General features: G+C 37.9%; 4 protein-coding genes across 4 annotated transcripts; 3 read left to right on the top strand and 1 right to left on the bottom strand.

The window, feature by feature from the left end:
• Positions 1–9,982: 9,982 nt before the first annotated feature.
• LOC114534483 lies at positions 9,983–10,645 on the top strand. The gene has a single exon (XM_028555931.1). The coding sequence runs from the start codon at positions 9,983–9,985 to the stop codon at positions 10,643–10,645; it is 663 nt and encodes a 220-aa protein (XP_028411732.1).
• A 2,936-nt stretch (positions 10,646–13,581) lies between these two features.
• LOC114534546 lies at positions 13,582–14,871 on the bottom strand. Its single transcript, XM_028556005.1, has one exon. The coding sequence runs from the start codon at positions 14,840–14,842 to the stop codon at positions 14,027–14,029; it is 816 nt and encodes a 271-aa protein (XP_028411806.1). The 5' UTR covers positions 14,843–14,871; the 3' UTR covers positions 13,582–14,026.
• Positions 14,872–15,646: 775 nt separating this feature from the next.
• On the top strand, positions 15,647–17,305 carry LOC114534540 (phosphoethanolamine N-methyltransferase 1-like). Its single transcript, XM_028556000.1, has 2 exons — positions 15,647–15,809; positions 16,080–17,305. Exon 2 carries the CDS (start codon positions 16,126–16,128, stop codon positions 16,915–16,917), a length of 792 nt encoding a protein of 263 aa, XP_028411801.1. The 5' UTR covers positions 15,647–15,809; positions 16,080–16,125; the 3' UTR covers positions 16,918–17,305.
• Positions 17,306–17,781: 476 nt separating this feature from the next.
• Positions 17,782–18,444, top strand: LOC114534482 (demethylmenaquinone methyltransferase-like). The gene has a single exon (XM_028555928.1). The coding sequence runs from the start codon at positions 17,782–17,784 to the stop codon at positions 18,442–18,444; it is 663 nt and encodes a 220-aa protein (XP_028411729.1).
• Positions 18,445–19,606: the final 1,162 nt, after the last annotated feature.

The raw sequence follows: 19,606 nt of genomic DNA, 5'->3' as shown, positions 1-19,606 counted from the left end.
TTGAAAAACAATAAACAAGGTTCATCAGTCATCACTTGAACATAAAATGTACCAATTCATTGTTTAGTTAGTTCTAGTTTTCGAAGTATATTTTATTATTATTATTATTATACATAAAACATACTCCCAATAGGGCTTTTCAGTATGTACTAACAAGGCTAAAAATAGGTATATTTCTATCTACAATTACGTTATTGACTATGCTATGTTTATAAAATATGTTTACAATTAAGAGAAATCCTAGTTGTATAGTTATACTAAGATTTTAATACTTTAACTAAGATAGGTTTCCGTTAACGTTATTTGTTAACATATTTTTCTTTAAGTGCTTCTTAAATGTTTTAAAAGGTAGTTTTTTAAAATCTTTATCTAGAATGTTCCAGATTTTTATTGCTCTATAGCAAAAACTTCTTTGACCTGATGTTGTTTTGCATGGGGGAATGTCAAGGTCGTCTTTATTCCGGGTGTTCTTGTTGTGAACTGCATTTCGTTTTAAAAACTGGTCGCATAAGTACGGCGGTGCAAGTTCGTTCATGCATTTATAAGCCATTAGTGTATCTCTGTACTGTAAATGTTCCTTACACCAAAATTGTTCTGGAAATATTAGGAATGGAATTCGATTATGATAAAATTATTATTGTGATAGATTTTAGCTTAAGCAAATGATTAAACCATTATAGTTGACACAAACGGTTGTATTTTGAACTTTTTTTAAAATTCTCGATGCATTCCCCGTAATACTTCTATTTTCTTTTGCTTGCTTCAAGATCGGATCAATGTATGATCAATGATCAATGAGCCATATGGTTGATGAAAGGTTAAGTATACAAGTATTCGCCTTCAATTACAGATCGTTTTCAATCATTGAGCATATCTTTTTCTCGATATGCACGATTTTACAAACTGATATATTTTCGCTAATCAAGTCACATCAGTGTCAATCTGTTCTGTGAAAGAAAGCAGAATATTTCATCTATCAAAGCAGATTAAACTGATAAGATATGCATGGCATATCAGCATCCACTGAAGCGATCTCGTACTTTTCTAGCGCCGTACCTGCACAATTCGTTGAGTTTGCTCCTGTGAACACTCGGAGAACTGGTCAACTTTTCATTCGTCTTTAACCTGAGAGCACCTGAACTGGACAAATCCAAGCACGCGTCTGTGCGGTCTTAAAGTTGTCCGACTCGTGCATGGAACGTAGCCATAATCGCAGAAAAATGGAACCGTCTAGTGAAATGTCATACATAGGTCTTTGTTGTTTTTTTCTCTGTTTATTTAACAGCGCTATCACAGCTTCTATTTTGAGATGAGTGCAAATTATGGCGATGATTCTAGACTCAAACTAATTTAAACTGGCGGAAGAATATATACGCTGAATTTTATGACAAATAAGATCGGGAGGGACTTAATAACAATTATTATATGTGCGCTTTTTTTTTTAAACTTGTAGAAATTTAAAGAAGTTTAATTGGACATTATTGTTAAAAGATTCGGTTACCAAAACTTATCTAAACATGCAGCTGTTCTATCCATGCATCTAGAAGGCTCCTAGTTTGTGGCTCTGACGTTACGACCTTTTATATTTTCACTTAATGTATTTTATAGTAAAACTCGAGGGCCATTATGTATGGCCATCCGTGTATGGATTAAATGCAAATTAGCGCACAAGCGACAGCCATTTTGTCACCAATTTCTGGTAATGATAGGGCTAGTTTTCCGCTCTTGCGTATTTCATACGCACGTACACGCACATAAAAGTTTAAAATCAACGATTCAGTTTTAAGTTTTTTAACTTTTACTGCGTGTAAATAAAGGCCGGCCTTTATTTACAAGTACGTACGCGCTAAAATCGCACGTCCGGCTTGCGCGTTGACGGCCGCGTTGAAAGTAGACTACAGTTCTATATATACTGTCATAGGTACAACTACCGGCCGGCTTATCGCGACAATAACAATTGAGAATAACATTTATGAGAATAACAATTATCCCGCTATGAATACTTGTCTCTGTTGCCCAATCTACATATACCGCCATTTCTATCACTTACGCATTTGGTAAAAATAAATTGTTGTATAATACATATAATTATGGAAACTCCTCATTTTTGACTCACGGATACTCCGTAAGAGTGTCAGGAGTCATTGCTAACGGTCTCGCATTCTTTAGTGCCATTAACTCGACCAACCTGCTTTGCGCGCTCAGTATTAAAAACTTGTTTATCTGGTTAGTCTACTAGCGAGATCTATTTAAGAGCAACGTCCTACCGTTTTAGCCAGCTTTTGAGATTCCTACGCCAGTTCACATAATTTCCTGCGATTCTAGCTGCGATTTAACTCAAATCATTTTTACTTCAACAAAGAGACGTTTACATGGCGATGACTTTAGACTCAAACCAGTTGGCAGTACTGGCACAGGAATACGCTCAACTTAACGAGGTTCAAATAAGCTGTGGGAAGAATTTTTTCTCACGTTTAAATACAAAACGTGGCGATTGTCTGAAGGTGTTAGACATGGGCTGTGGAACGGGTGAACTAACAGCATGCATTGCAGACATGCTTGGTGCTAATAGCGAGATCGTTGGAGTGGATCCTTTATTGGATAGAATAAATATTGCCGTGAATAAAAACCGCAGAGAAAATCTCAGGTTTATACATGGCCAAAGCTCCAGCCAATTTCCTCATCATAACAAAGCGTATTATGACATACACTTCAGTAATTTCGTCTTCCAGTGGTTGCATCCAAAGGATAAAGAAACTTTCATCGAAACAGCGTTCAGAGTTCTCAAGCCTGGAGGAAGAATCGCTATTCAGTGCGACAACGAAGAAACTGAAATTGTCGCTACTGCGCTCAAAGACCTTCTTCTAGTGGATCCCATCGAGGAGTATTTTGCGAGGAAATCAGAGGTCGAAGTGATGTTGAAACAGGCAGGATTTGTTATCATGTCCTTCGAATATGCTGAACGAAGTAGTTACAAATTTGAGAATTTGTCGCATTTCATTGCCTGGCTCCGTGCAACATATTACATTTCTGAAGGTGAATTGCAAGAAAGTAAAGTTGATGGTTTTCTACAAAAGTTTGCCAATGAAGATGGAACTGTCACTATGCATGCAGCCCCTACCTATCAAATTATTGCTTTAAAGCCTGAACCAAAAACCTCTATTGAAAAACAATAAACAAGGTTCATCAGTCATCACTTGAACATAAAATCTACCAATTCATTGCTTAGTTATATATAGTTCTAGTTTTCGAAGTATATTTATAATGTTATTACACCAAAATTGTTCTGGAAATATTAGGAATGGAATTTGATTATTGTATAATTGTTATTGTAATAGATTTTAGCTTAAGGAAGTGATTAAACGAATATAGTTGACACAAACGGTTGTATTTTGAACTTTTTTTATAATTCTCGACACATTCTCCGTAATACTTCTATTTTCTTTTGCTTGCTTCAAGATCGGATCAATGAAATTGTGGCTAAATTTTTTTGGAAGCGTGCCATATAGTTCATGAAGAGTTAAGTATACAAGTATTCGCCTTCAATTTCAGATCGTTTTCAATCATTGAGCATATCTTTTTCTCGATATACACGATTTTACAAACTGATATATTTTCGCTAATCAAGTCACATCAGTGTCAATCTGTTCTGTGAAAGAAAGCAGAATATATCATCTATCTAAGCTGATTAAACTGATAAGATACGCATGGCATATCAGCGTCCACTGAAGCGATCTCGTACTTTTTTAGCGCCGTACCTGCACAATTCGTTGAGTTTGCTCCTGTGAACGCTTGGAGAACTGGTCAACTTTTCATTCGTCTTTAACCTGTGAGCACCTGAACTGGACAAATCCAAGCACGCGTCTGTGCGGTCTCAAAGTTGTCCGACTCGTGCACGGAACGTAGCCATGATCGTAGAAAAATGGAACCGTCTAGTGTAATGTCATACATAGGTCTTTGTGTTTTTTTCTCTGTTTATTTAACAGTGCAATCACAGCTTCTATCTTGAGATGAGTGCAAATTATCAGTGGCGTAGCCAGCCTGACGATTTTGTCCCGCTATGGAAATTTCGAGTTATTATAATCATTCATGTCTTTAGAAATTTATTGTTTTCACAGTGAGTGAACTCCAAAATATTAGCATACCGGGACAAATCGACAGGCTGGCTACGCTACTTTAAATTATGGCGATTATTCTAGACTCAAACTAATTTAAACTGGCGGAAGAATATATACGCTGAATTTAATGACAAATAAGATCAGGAGGGACTTAATCTCAAATTTTCTGGTAATGATAGGCCGGCCTTTATTTACACGTACGTACGCGCTAAAATCGCACGTTCGGCTTGCGCGTTGACGGCCGCGTTGAAAGTAGACTACAGTTGTATATATTAGAGAGGTTAAGATACCCTGGTTCCGGTGTACGGGTACGGGTAGCGCCATTTTGTTTTCCATTTTTCGCTGATGTCAGCATATTTACCCCTAATATCTACCCGTTTTCCCGTTGTAAACGACGGTCTACACGTAAACAACGAACGGGTAACTACAAAGACAAAGTGGTCAAAGTTTTTTTAATAAAGGACAAATGGAGAAGCGGGTGAGTGTCTTTAACACGTTTAAAATACATTTTACGTATTAATATGGTGTTCATATTGTTCAGGCTTCTCAAAAATGGTTTGCAAACATGATTTATGAACGCCATCTTGATATTTTTTATTTTCACAACAAACACACGAAATACTATAGTTATGTAAAAGTTAAGTAAGACTTACAATGGAAATGTATAATACATATTTACTTTTATAGTCAGTTCTTACCCTGTGTTGTTCTTACCCGGAATTTAAGAAAATTCTTAAGTTGCAAACCGTACCCGTCTTACTGGTAACGGGTACGTGTAATTCACCCGTACCCGTACACCGGAACCGGGGTATCTTAACCTCTCTACTGTCATACGTACAATGACCGGCCGGCTTACCGCGACAATAATAATTTAGAATAACATTTATGAGAATAACAATTATCTCGCTATGAATACTTGTCTCCATTGCCCGCTATACATAACAGCATTTCCTGTTACGTACGCATTTGGTAATAGTTGTATAATATATGTAATTATGGAAACTCCTCATTTTTGACTCACGCGGATACTCCGTAAGAGTATCAGGGAGTCTTTCTTTAGTGCCATTAACTCGACCAACCTGCTTTGCGCGCTCAGTATTGAAACTTGTTTATCTGGTTAGTCTACTAGCAAACAATTAATCGGCTATTCGTGCATCCGTGAGTCGTCTCATCCAGACCTTTTATTTCTATTTAAGGTGTCCTACCGTTTTAGCCAGCTTTTTGCATGGCATATCAGCGTTCACGCGATCTCGTAATTTTTCAGTGACGTACCTGCTACAATTGTTTGAGTTTGCTCCTGTGAACACTCGGAGAACTGGTCAACTTTTTATTCGTCTTAAACCTGTGGGCACCTGAACTGGACGAATCTGAAGCACGCGTCCGTGCGGTTTCAAAGTTGTGTCTCTTTATTTAACAGCTATCACGGCTTCCATTTTGAGATGAGTGCGTCAGTGCATGCACTGCGTTTTAGAAGGTCAAATATTTTAGACTTAAACTAATTTAAATTGGCGGAAGAATATATACGCTGAATTTAATGACAAATAAGATCGGGAGGGACTTAATTTCAATTTCAACTTGTGAAAAGGTCATACTCGTGCATGGAACGTAGCCATAATCGTAGAAAAATGCAACCGTCTCCTCCACGTCATATATATAGGTCTTTGTTTTTTTGTGTGTGTTTGTTTAATAACGCAATCACAGCTTCCATTTTTGAGATGAGTGCAAATTATGGCGATGATTCTAGACTTAAACAAATTATGGCGAAAGAATAAATACGGTAGAATATTTAATGACAAATAAGATCGGGAGGGACTGTTGTATTGATTGTTCGATTGTAAAAAATAAGTTTTATTGTCATGTAAAAAAGGTCATCTGTGCGCGTGAAAATCACTTGATTAAAATAATAAATACGGGAAAGTGTTTTAATATAAGTACAACCTTTTTTCTCTCCCAGACATCTTTTAAGCAACACTATCATGCGTGTTTGAAAACAACAACAACTTTTGCTGTGATTTCAAGTGCGATGTTCTTCTTTTGACAAATGAAAACGAGGCTCTAGCAATGTCGGTCTTTTTAACTCGCAGAGATCACATGCTTGCAGGCATATTGGAAAGCATGTAAATAAAGCTCTACAGAACTACGTAGGAAGATAAGTGGATAATAAGTGGATAATAAGTGGGGAGTGGGAGTGATGATTGCCTATATATCATATTTCTTTCTTTTAATGCAAATCTGCACAGTATTTTTACAACAACATATCATTCGAAGACAAACGGAGAGTTCTATACGGTGATGACTCTAGATTCTAGCCAGACGGTGGTACTGGCACAGGAATACGCTCAGCTTAACGATTTTCAAATAAGATTCGGAAAGGACTTTTTTTCACGTTTAAGCACAAAACGTGGCGATTGTGTGAAGGTGTTAGACATGGGCTGTGGAACGGGTGAACTAACCGCATGTATTGCAGACATGCTTGGTGCTAATAGCGAGATTGTTGGAGTGGATCCTTTATTGGATAGAATAAATATTGCCATGAATAAAAACCGCAGAGAAAATCTCAAGTTTATACATGGCCAAAGCTCCAGCCAACTTCCTCATCATAATGAAGCGTATTATGACGTACACTTCAGTAATTTAGTCTTTCAATGGTTGCATCCAAAGGATAAAGAAACTTTCATCGATACAGCGTTCAGAGTTCTCAAGCCTGGAGGAAGAATCGCAATTAGGAGCCTCGAGGAAAAACCCGAAATTCTATCAACTGCGCTTGAGGACATTCTCGTTAAAGGAATCGAGAAGCTGCCTGTCCCAGAATATTTTGTGAAAAAATCCGAAGTCGAAGTTATGTTAAAACAGGCTGGCTTCGTCGTAGTTTCCAGCCACTACAAATCGGCAAATTACAAATTAATTTTGAAAATTTGGCTCATTTTCTTGCTTGGATTCGTGCAACGTATTATATTTTTGAAAGTGAATTGCAAGAAAGTAAAGTTGACGGATTCTTGCGAAGGTTTGGCAATCAAGATGGAACGGTGCCGATTAACGAGCCCACTATGTATCAAATCATCGCTTTGAAAGCTGAACCTTGAGTTTTTCGAAAAAAGTAAAAGGGAAAGACTGGGGGAGATTTTTTAAAGTAACATTCCATTTTTGGCTAATATTATGTCTTCATTCTTTATCTATATGCATATATTAAGATTTTTAGGGGGGGAGATAAGGTGATAGCAAAGCGAGAAAATATACTACGAAGTTTTCTTAAAATGCACTGCTCAGATGAGCGAGGGCTAGGAGCCCAGTATGTCACTCTTGGCTTTTTGAAAGCAACTTCCTACCATTTTAGCCAGCTTTTGAGGTTCCTACACCAGTTCACAAGATTCTCCTTCGATTCTAACCTGGTGTCTTTTCAGCCCGGGCTGAGTTTCACCCCAGCAAAACCGGGGTCAAAGTATTCAAGTTTCAGCGCGAGCTGTGTTATGACACGTCAGAATTATTTAAAACCAGGCCGGCTAAAATTTCAGCCCGGGCTGAGTCTGTAAAGGCTGGTAGTAGACCTATTTCGATTCTTCGAGCGCTTTATAATCCCGAATGACAATAACTTGACCTTTAAGAGACTATAACTGTACATAAAAATAAACAAACGATAAAGCATTGTCGAGGCGAATTTTTCTGTCCGGTTTTAAGTTTATTTATACGATTACATGACAACAACACTGGGTTAGCCGGGCTAAAAACACTCCATGTAATCAGACCCTGTGTGAATAGTTATAAAATCACAAAATGTATTCTTCTGAATGCTACACGCGGTAAAATCTACACTTAACTATTGTCCAAGTACTATACTTCGAGAGGGCTGGAAACTGAAGATGTAAACGCCCTCATTAGTTGGTATATCCTCGGGGTTTTTAGCTTTAGGCTGCATGTCATAACTCTCACACTCTTCAGCATCAGATGATATTTTTTTACTATTTATCTCTCTGTCTGTCGAAGTTTGGCTGAACATGGCTAGATCAGTCTCTATAGAATTGCCAACCCTAACCTAAGTCTTGTCAATCAGCTGTTGTTTTACCTTTTTCACATTATTCGCGAATATTTCGAAATGTCTGCTATTAATGTTCTGTAATTAAAAGTTCAATTAACGCTAATATATATATAATGTCACTAATCAATGAATAACTGTCAACTTTCCAACTCTCCAAAGCATATCTACAACAACAAAGGGACGTTTACATGTTTACATGTTTACATGTTTACATGTTTACATGTTTACATGTTCACATGTTCACATGTTCACATGTTCACATGTTCACATGTTCACATGTTCACATGTTCACATGTTCACATGTTCACATGTTCACATGTTCACATGTTCACATGTTCACATGTTCACATGTTCACATGTTCACATGTTCACATGTTCACATGTTCACATGTTCACATGTTCACATGTTCACATGTTCACATGTTCACATGTTCACATGTTCACATGTTCACATGTTCACATGTTCACATGTTCACATGTTCACATGTTCACATGTTCACATGTTCACATGTTCACATGTTCACATGTTCACATGTTCACATGTTTACATGTTTACATGTTTACATGTTTACATGTTTACATGTTTACATGGCGATGACTTTAGACTCAAGCCAGTTGGCGGTACTGGCGCAGGAATACGCTCAACTTAACGATTATCAAATAAGTTGGGGTAAGGACTTTTTTTCACGTTTAAATACAAAACGTGGCGATTGTCTGAAGGTGTTAGACATGGGCTGTGGAACGGGTGAACTAACCGCATGTATTGCAGACATGTTTGGTGCTAATAACGAGATTGTTCGAGTGGATCCTTTATTGGATAGAATAAATATTGCCGTGAATAAGAACCGGACGTCAGACTAATCAGATTCGTTCCTCAAACCGCATTTCATGTCCCGCATGGTCCCACGATAATTTTCGGCAAATAAGCAAAAGTTTTGTAAATTTTTGTGCATTTTCATTTGTTTTTTAAAATATTTTTAATGGAATAATGTTGTTCGAGTATCTAAAATGTATTTGTGATAATTTATTTGAGGGATTTTCGTTTTTTGATATGAAATTTTGCGAGTGAAATTCGTATCAAGAGTTTCCATCCTCAATAACTATATCTTATGCTTCGCGATCACTGAGGTCACTGAACTCGCAACGTAACTGGACCATTTACTTATAATTTCAAAAATATTTATCGGGATCCCTATGTTTGAAAGAAATCGTAGAAAAGCCTACCCGGCAATCTTTCCTGCTAGGTCTAACCCATCTGTCAAGATAAGTGCGATCTTCTCTAAGACCTGCTCTTGTTAGGATTAGATCGACACTATTTTTCCAAAAAAACATTGTTAATGTTCATTGCAGAGATAGATCATGCATTACTACAGACTTATATTGGATAGACAACGCGCACTGGATGTCGGGATTCGTAAATTGTACAATCAGCTTAGAAACGATGTTCGAAAGGAAATTAAAAAAGCGAAACTCTACTATTTCCATAATCAGGTTGAAAATCTTAAAACCGCTAATTTCTGGAAATGGTGGAAAGCAGTAAAAAATTTGGCAGGTTACCGACTTCAGACAAGTCGTTTCACTGCTTGATTAAGAACAATGAAATAATTATATATTGGAAGGATTTTTTTAATGCAAATTTGCACAATTTTTTACAACAACATATCATTCGAAGGCAAACGGAGAGTTTTACATGGCGATGACTTTAGACTCAAGCCAGTCGGCGGTACTGGCGCAGAAATACGCTCAACTTAACGACTTTCAAATAAGATTCGGGAAGGACCTTTTTTCAAGTTTAAATACAAAACGTGGCGATTGTCTGAAGGTGTTAGACATGGGCTGTGGAACGGGTGAACTAACCGCATGTATTGCAGACATGCTTGGTGCTAATAGCGAGATCGTTGGAGTGGATCCTTTATTGGATAGAATAAATATTGCCATGAATAAAAATCCGCGAGGAAATCTCAGGTTTATACATGGCCAAAGCTCCAGCCAATTCCCTCATCATAACGAAGCGTATTATGACATACACTTCAGTAATTTCGTCTTCCAGTGGTTGCATCCAAAGGATAAAGAAGTTTTTATCGAAACAGCGTTCAGAGTTCTCAAGCCTGGAGGAAGAATCGCTATTCAGAGCGACGACGAAAAACTCGAAATTATCGAAACTGCGATCGAAGCCCTTCTTGGCGATGGTTTCAAGGAGCAACGGGCCCCGGAGTATATTGTGGGAAATTCAGAGGTCAAGTTAATGTTAAAACAGGCAGGGTTTTGTCTGGTTTCCGCTCAATGCAAATCAAGTAGTTACAAATTTGAGAATTTGTCCCATTTCATTGCCTGGTTACGTGCAACATATTACGTTTTTGAAGGTGAACTGCAAGAGAGTAAGATTGATGGATTTCTACAAAAGTTTGTCAATGAAGATGGGACGGTGACTATGACTGTACCACTGTATCAAATTATCGCTTCAAAGCCTCAACCACAAGCCTCGATTGAATAACAATAGGCAAGGCTCAGCACTTAAACATAAAACTTACCAATTCATTTCGAAGTGCTTTTATAATGTTGTTACGCCAAAATTGTTTTGAATGCTAGGGTTCGTATTAAATGTGTTTAGAAATTTAATGAATTCGATTCTAATAAATAATGTTATAGTTGTAGATTAAAAGCAAACGCGGTTACGCTTTGAACTACAATACTCAAACAACTACGATGCGCTGTCTGCATATTCAACACTATATTTACCGTATTTACATTCGTTACGCTTGTGGATAAACATGATCTAGAGTATATTATCAGAAATTTTCAAAATATGCGAAATTTGGCCGGGCAATTTTTACACCGGACATTGTTGTGGCGAGAACCGCTAAACGGATTTCGAATTCGAGTGGCCTCAAGGTCGGAGTTGCAAAAAAGCTGCTCGGGTACGCGGTCACCACCCGGAGGAAGGTTTGCTTTGAATGAGGTTTGTGAGGTAGGTTCAAAGTTGAACGATCTAATTGATCACATGCATGTACCGAAAAACCAAATATTTCATTATGCTGGTTGCCACTTGACTCGGTGACGTAACGTCATTTCGAGGAAGGTTTTCACGCAAAACTTAAAATCCTACCGGAGGAATGTTGAACTCTTTTTGCATCTCAGCTCAAGGTTAAACTTCATTCTTACCCTAAACAGCCTTGTAGAGATCCAATTCCTGTGGGAACGAGATTGGCAATCCGAACCCTGACATGCTTTCAGGTAGCCTTTATACCCACAGTAACCTAATCTATACATTAGGCCGGGAAAATCTCGTTTTTGCTATGTGCATTGTATTGTGGTAGCTCAAATACCATTACCAGAAATTTCCGACATGATAATTTGCATGTATACTAATTTGCATTTAACTTTCAGCACAATGGCCTTCAACTTTTACTATAAAATACATATAGTAAATATACAAAACTTAAAAATGCCGTTGCCTTAGACCTTGCCTACTGTTTGCCGACCTAAAGATCGGTAGAGCAGCGGTTTAGAAACGTTTTGGTGACCAAATTTTTTAGCTTGGGCATTTCTGCGATCTGCCAAATTTAAAAATATGTTGCTCAAAGTTTTATCCGTGTTCTGTCAACGAACTTGTAAAATCGCTCACATGCTTTGATTCGAATATCTCGATTCAGGTAGTTGATGAATTGACGTGTAATATACCAAAAAAAATTGTTAAAGATATTGTCTTTCGTATTTGCGTATAAACTTTTTTGTACGGCTCGGATTTTCACTGCAATCACTTTAAAAAATATTATCAGTCTTATCAGGAACTTGAACAATACGAAGGCTATATACACATTTGTTCACAATCAGTTGGCCGAACGTAGAAATACCTAAGGTAAGTAATTCGATCATTAAAACGTTGGGAAACGGCTGTTCTATTGACCCAGAGGTCGGCAAACAGTAGGCAAGGTCTAGGGCAACGGCATTTTTAGGTTTTGTATATTTACTATATGTATTTAATAGTAAAAGTTGAGGGCCATTATATGCTGAAAGTTAAATGCAAATTAGTACAAATGCAAATTATCATGTCGCAAATTTCTGGTAATGCATTCTTTCACTTGCACCAGCATGCAATGCGACCTACAGGACCTTTGAATTCGTCCGCCTCCGTCTGTTCAAATGAGGCCTGATTCTCATTAGTAGGGACCTTAAGCATGTACACGACGGCGACGCGGCTGAAATTCTCCTTTAAATAAATGCTATAGCAAAGTTGTTGTTGTATATTATTAATTGTACAGATTTAGGGACTATAAGGCGTTAAGAACATTGTGTTTATGTTTAAGGACAATTCTATAGAGCCTAATTCGAGGTAGGGCTCGCTGGGTCCTGAAATGCACCCGTTCTAGGCAAGACGTAAAAAACCACGTTTTCCCGTTGTAAACAGAACGAAGACGACTTCTAAAACCCATCATGGATCTTTAATTATTTATTTCTTTTCAATGACCCATTGTATTGATAGCCGTCGTCGTCGCGTTCGCGTCCTACATGCTTAAGGTCGCTATTGACCGACAGTCAACGATAATTATTGTCGATGGTCACTGGAGAATAAAGTGCTTTGTTACTTATCAAATCGGTTCTTATCTTGAGATAAATGCGTCTCTAAAAAATCAACCGAAGGCAAAGATGCCTGCGCTGATGGCCCTGACTTTAGACCCGAAGCAATTTGTACTCGCGAAGGAATACGCTCAATTTAAGATTTGCGATTGTCTGAAGGTGTTTCACATGGGCTGTGGTCTGTGGAACGCTAATAGCGAGTTTATTGGAGTGGATCCTTTATTGGATAAAATAAATATTGCCGTGAATAAAATGGAAATTTTGACTACAGCGGTCGAAGGCCTTCTCGGCGATGGTTTTGAAGAGCAGCCGATCCGGAGTATTTTGAAACAGGCTGGTTTTGTTATCGTTTCCATTGAATGCACTGAACCGAATAGTTACAAATATAAGCATTTGCTGCATTTCATTGCCTGGCTCCGTGAAACATATTACATATCTGAGGGTGAATTGCAAGAAAGTAAAGTTGATGGATTTCTACAAAAGTTTGCCAATGAAGACTTGAACGTTGACTTTTACTGCACCCTCTCTCTATCAAATTATCGCTTCAAAGCCTGAACCACCACAAGCCAGGATTAAATAACAATAAACAAGGTTCACGACACAAATATAAAATCTACCAGTTCACCGTTTAGTTGGTTCTAGTTTTTGAAGCACCTTTATAATGTTGCTACACCAAAATTTTTCTGCATATTAGGATACGCATATTAGAATTCGTAAAACGTGCCTAGAAATTTAAGGAAATCGATTATATTAAGAATTCTTATAGTTCTAGATTACAGTTGAGACAAACGATTACATTTTGAACTTTATTAAAATCACAATTTAATTTAAAATACAATCCAATTACATCAGACAATTTTTTTGTGGAATCAGAATCTTTAATCTATCAAAACAGATTAAACTGTTTACGACCTGTCTTAGGGCGCTTTCCTTTATACGGTAAAAACGGCCAGACCGGTCCTGTTGTGTTTCAGTACAGACAGATTACTCACACTTTTGAGTGTTTTAAGAAATCTGTATTCAAGTATATCAATATTTACATCTGCCTAGCACGAAAAATGCAGTTTCACCGCTGTATTTTCAAACAGGGAAACGCCCTTAGACGCCTGGTATATACAGGCCGTGAATGCAGGCATTTGCATTATATTAATATTGTGTTATGTTTATTACTAAAATGGAAGCATACAAGAAGTAAGTTGACAATAAAAATTATATATGTTCAAAGGGATACGTTCGCGTTTTGTTGTTTCAAAATTGCTACAAAGTTTATAATAACCTGATCGATAGTATTTGCAATTTACACGCTGATACCAATGTTGGTCATCGCGAGGAAAACGAAAATCGCCAATAAATACGAATTGTGAGCTTGAATTGATGTTGTAGCAGACGAAACATCATAGCAACACACCAGGGAACAATTTCGCAGCTGTTGATCAATATACTTGGTGAGCTCGATCTCGTTATCCTGACGTTTACCTCGTGAAACGCTGGGTCGATTGCAAGGGCCGTAAATCAGTACATCAGTCATAGCTTCTGCAAAATGCTGACAGTTATTTAACACTAGCTGGTATTTTTCATCTCTCCACCCGTCAACGACTTTGTTTGCATCTTCCCAATTGCAGTAGCTGCGGCCGAACTTTTCGATTCCTTTACTGTTCAAATTCTTGCCACTTTTATATTTATATTTTGGATCAGCAACATCGAGCACTTGGACCCCATACGATACCCCAAACTCATAGGTAAATCCTCGAAATGTAACAAATGGATGTTCCAGATTCGTTTTGATACTTCGTTTTTTGCTGGAAGAATCAGACAGCTTCGCATGGCCGAGGAGTACATAATATTCTCCAGGATTAGACGTTTCTGAACAGTCTTCTTCTTTCCTTGTACTTGGGTTAATGCAGATGTTGTTTCGATTGCAGCGTTGGCGTCGTGGTTTACACCTGTTGTTGGGATCGGCGTAGGGGCAGTAGAAGTTTACGTTATCAGTACCGCAGGTTTGTGGAGCAACTCCTTCACCACTCGAATAACTACGCTTCATTAAAGCATGACAATATATGTCCGAAATTCGCATCAAAATTAAAAGAACATACATCATTGTAAAACTCTCCATACTTCGTTTGTGTGTCTTGTTTGTCTGATAGTAACTCAAATGCTTTGCATCATCGCTCTTCCAAGAAAGGAGTCTGCATTTCAAGATAATTTAAAATACTTCCATATATGGTATAATACAGGGAGCGATTACATTACATTCATTAATTACAGTAAAACCGGATATTCTCTTGCGAACATAGCAACCATCGCACGCGTTACAATAATAGAGAGCTTTAGATTTGACTACGGCTCCCGCTAGATACTTCGTACTGACGCGATAGACTCGTAGCCGTCGCTCATCTGACTACGGCATTTTAAGAAAACTTCGTAGTCCTCACTATACGTGATTTAAAAAGTAATGAAAGTTGACATTTTCTCGTTTTTTCCAGAAAGTAATTTGAGAGAACTATTTTTCATGACCCTGGCCTTTGATTATGTGTATTTTTCGAAATAGTAGGCGTGAAATTTCCGAAATATTTGACAGAATAAACATGCATTTTCTATTGTGTTTGCCGTGGTTTATCGTGCCAACACGAGATGGCGTATGCATACAACGTTTGTTTCGCGCCACAGTGACGAATCTCGTAGCGGTAGCGGGAGCCGTAGTCAAATCTAAAGCTTTCTAATAGGGAGCTTTAGCAGTGACTACGAGTACGAGATTAATTCTCGCGCGTTGTTTGCTTACGCCATCAGCCAAAACTCGTAGTCGTCGAGCTTTTGAGTACGAAATTTATCAAAAAACTTGTACTCAAAAGCTCGACGCGACTACGAGTTTTGATTGATAGCGTAAGCAAACAACGCGCTAGAATGACGAATCTCGTACTCGTAATCACTGCCAAAGCTCCCTAACGTTGGTCATGCATCGCTAGGAACACGAAGATCTCCAATGAATACGAATTGTGAGCTTGAATTGATGTTGTGGCAGACGAAACATGATATAGCAACGCACCAGGGAACAATTTCGCAGTTGTTGATCAATATACTTGGTAAGCGCGATTGGTGTGAGATTACGTTTATATTTACGTACGTTGGGATGCCGCAGTTAAAATTTCTGCTTGTATAATAGTGAAATACTGATTATTGAATAAAGTAGCGACACCATAAAAGTTAACTGGACATTAGAATTATAACTGAAGTTAATATGTAAAGATGCTACACTCAATGCTACACTCAATAAGATCTACACTCTTGTCAAGTGCTACTTAGAGAGGGCTGGAAACTGAAGATTGACGACTTTTTTTATTCAAATCTCCAAGGCATTTCTACTACAACAAAGAGACGTTTATATGTTTACATGCTTACATGGCGATGACTTTAGACTCAAGCCAGTCGGCGGTACTGGCGCAGGAATACGCTCAACTTAACGAGTTTCAAATAAGATTGGGTGAGGACTTTTTTTCAAGTTTAAATACAAAACGTGGCGATTCTCTGAAGGTGTTAGACATGGGCTGTGGAACGGGTGAACTAACCGCATGTATTGCAGACATGCTTGGTGCTAATAGCGAGATTGTTGGAGTGGATCCTTTATTGGATAGAATAAATATTGCCATGAATAAAAATCAGCGAGGAAATCTCAGGTTTATACATGGCCAAAGCTCCAGCCAATTTCCTCATCATAACAAAGCGTATTATGACATACACTTCAGTAATTTAGTCTTCCAGTGGTTGCATCCAAAGGATAAAGAAATTTTCATCGATACAGCGTTCAGAGTTCTCAAGCCTGGAGGAAGAATCGCAATTAGGAGCCTCGAGGAAAAACCCGAAATTCTATCAACTGCGCTTGAGGACTTTCTCGTTGAACGAATCGAAAAGCTGCCTGTCCCAGAATATTATGTGAAAAAATCAGAAGTCGAAGTTATGTTGAAACAGGCTGGTTTCGTCGTAGTTTCCAGCCACTACAAATCGGCAAATTACAAATTTGAAAATATGGCTCATTTTCTTGCCTGGATTCGTGCAACATATTATATTTTCGAAAGTGAATTGCAAGAAAGTAAAGTTGACGGATTCTTGCGAAGGTTTGGCAATCAAGATGGAACGGTGACGATTAACGAGCCCGCTATGTATCAAATCATCGCTTTGAAAGCTGAACCTTAAGTTTTTCGAAAAAAGTAATAGACGAAGACCAAAGGAATATTCTTCGAGATTTTTTAAGTAAACTCCATTTGTAGCTTATATTTTGTATTCAGTCTCTATCTATATGCATTTATTGAGATTTTTAGGGGGAGATAATGTGATAGCAGGGTTCATAGGATAATTATACTGAATTGCCGTTTTATCCTCTGAAAATGTGTGACCCTCCAAGACATACATTATGCCCAATATGTCACTCTTGGCTTTTTGAAACGTCAGAATTAATTAAAACCTGGCCGGCTAAAATTTCAGCCCGGGCTGAGTTTGTAAAAGCTGGTGGTGTAGACCTATTTCGATTCTTCAAGCGCCTTAAAGTCCCGAATAACAATAACCTGACCTCTAAATGAAATAAACAGACGAAAAAGCATTGTCGAGGCGAATTTTTCTGTCCGGGTTTAAGTTTATTTACGATTGCATGATAACAAAACTAGGTTAGCCGGGCTGAAAACACTCCATGTCATCAGCCCCTAAGTGAATAGTTAGTTATAAATGCTCTGTATTGAGATCACAATGCTTGTATTCTTCTGAATGCTACAAGTGGTAAGATCTACACTATTGTCCAAATACTATACTTAGAGAGGGCCGGAAACTGAAGATTGATTTTTATTCAAATCTCCAACAAAGATCTCCAGCATTTCTACTACAACAAAGAGACGTTTACATGTACAGTTGACATATATTATTTACATGGCGATGACTTTAGACTCAAGCCAGTCGTTGGTACTGGCACAGGAATACGCTCAACTTAACGATTATCAAATAGAATGGGGTAAGGACTTTTTTTCAAGTTTAAATAAAAAACATGGCGATTGTATGAAGGTGTTAGACATGAGCTGTGGAACGGGTGAACTAACCGCATGTATTGCAGACATGCTTGGTGCTAATAGCGAGATCGTTGGAGTGGATCCTTTATTAGAGAGAATAAATATTGCCGTGAATAAAAACCGCAGAGAAAATCTCAGGTTTATACATGGCCAAAGCTCCAGCCAATTTCCTCATCATAACGAAGCGTATTATGACATACACTTCAGTAATTTCGTCTTCCAGTGGTTGCATCCAAAGGATCAAGAAATTTTCATCGAAACAGCGTTCAGAGTTCTCAAGCCTGGAGGAAGAATAGCTATTCAGTGCGACGACGAAAAACTCGAAATTATCGAAACTGCGATCGAAGCCCTTCTTGGCGATGGTTTCCAGGAGCAACGGGCCCCGGAGTATATTGTGAGAAATTCAGAGGTCGAAGTAATGTTAAAACAGGCAGGGTTTTGTCTGGTTTCCGCTCAATGCAAATCAAGTAGTTACAGATTCAAGAATTTGTCTCATTTCATTGTCTGGTTACGTGCAACATATTACATTTTTGAAGGTGAATTGCAAGAGAGTAAAATTGGTGGATTTCTACAAAAGTTTGTCAATGAAGATGGAACGGTGACTATGACTGTACCAGCGTATCAAATTATCGCTTCAAAGCCTGTGCCACAAGACTCAATTGAATAACAATGGGCAATGCTCAGCACTTAAACATAACATTTACCAATTCATTTTTTATTTAGTTCTAGCTTTCAAAGGACTTTTATAATGTTGTTACACCAAAATTGTTCTGAGTATTAGGACTCGTATTAAATGTGTCTAGAAATTTAATAAATTCGAATGTAATAAATAATCTTATAGTTATAGATCAGATTAAAAGCAAACGCCGTTACGCTTTGAACTACAATACTCAATAAAAAACGATGCGCTGTCCGCATATTCAACACTATATGATCTACATGCACTAGCTATATCAATAATGAATATGATCTACATGCACTAGCTATATTTTCAGAAAATTTTGAAACGTGAAATTTGGGTAATTTTTACACCAGACAATGTTTGGGCGAGAAGCGCTAAACGAACTTGAAATTTAAATGGCCTCAACGTTAAACTTCACTTTTTTCCGAGATATGTGCCATATATTTGCTGCCGCAGCGAGAGAGCCTAGCTGAATGAATACTCTACAAGATTATTTAAGTTTTACCGTCGATAAACTATTACTAGTCCATCCCAACGCAGGAGTGCCTTTAATCATTTTGATTATAAAACTTTATGCCGCCATTCCTCTTTGAAACAAATCGTAAAAAAGCCTACCCGGCAATCTTTCCTTCTAGGTCTATCCTCTCTGTTAAGGTAAGTGCAATCTTCTCTATGACCTGCTTATGTTAGGATTAGATCGACACTATTTTTCCAAAAAAACGTTGTTAATGTTCATTGCAGAGATAGATCATGCATTACTACAGACTTATATTGGATAGACAACGCGCACTAGCTGTGGGGATTCGTAAATTGATTGTACCATCAGCTTAGAAACAATGTTCGAAAGGCAATTAAAAAAGCGAAACACTACTATTTCCATAGTCGTCAGGTTGAAGATCTTAAAACCGCTAATTTCTCGAAATGGTGGAAAGCAGTAAAAAATTTGATCAAATATGTATTGAAGGTTTTTTTTTTAATGCAAATTTGCACCATTTTTTACAATAACATATCATTGGAAGGCATACGGAAAGTTCTACATGGCGATGACTCTAGACTCAAGCCAGTCGGCGGTACTGGTAGGCGGTTTGCTGAGACAGCAAAATGTGCCTAGAAATCGATTTATGAAAAGCATGCCGTGGAACTGAAC

The sequence above is a fragment of the Dendronephthya gigantea genome, unplaced genomic scaffold (genome assembly GCF_004324835.1).
Source record: "Dendronephthya gigantea isolate DGI-Jeju-01 unplaced genomic scaffold, DenGig_1.0 000102F, whole genome shotgun sequence".
Taxonomy (NCBI): Eukaryota; Metazoa; Cnidaria; class Anthozoa; order Malacalcyonacea; family Nephtheidae; genus Dendronephthya; species Dendronephthya gigantea.
This window is presented reverse-complemented; position numbering and strand designations above follow the sequence as displayed.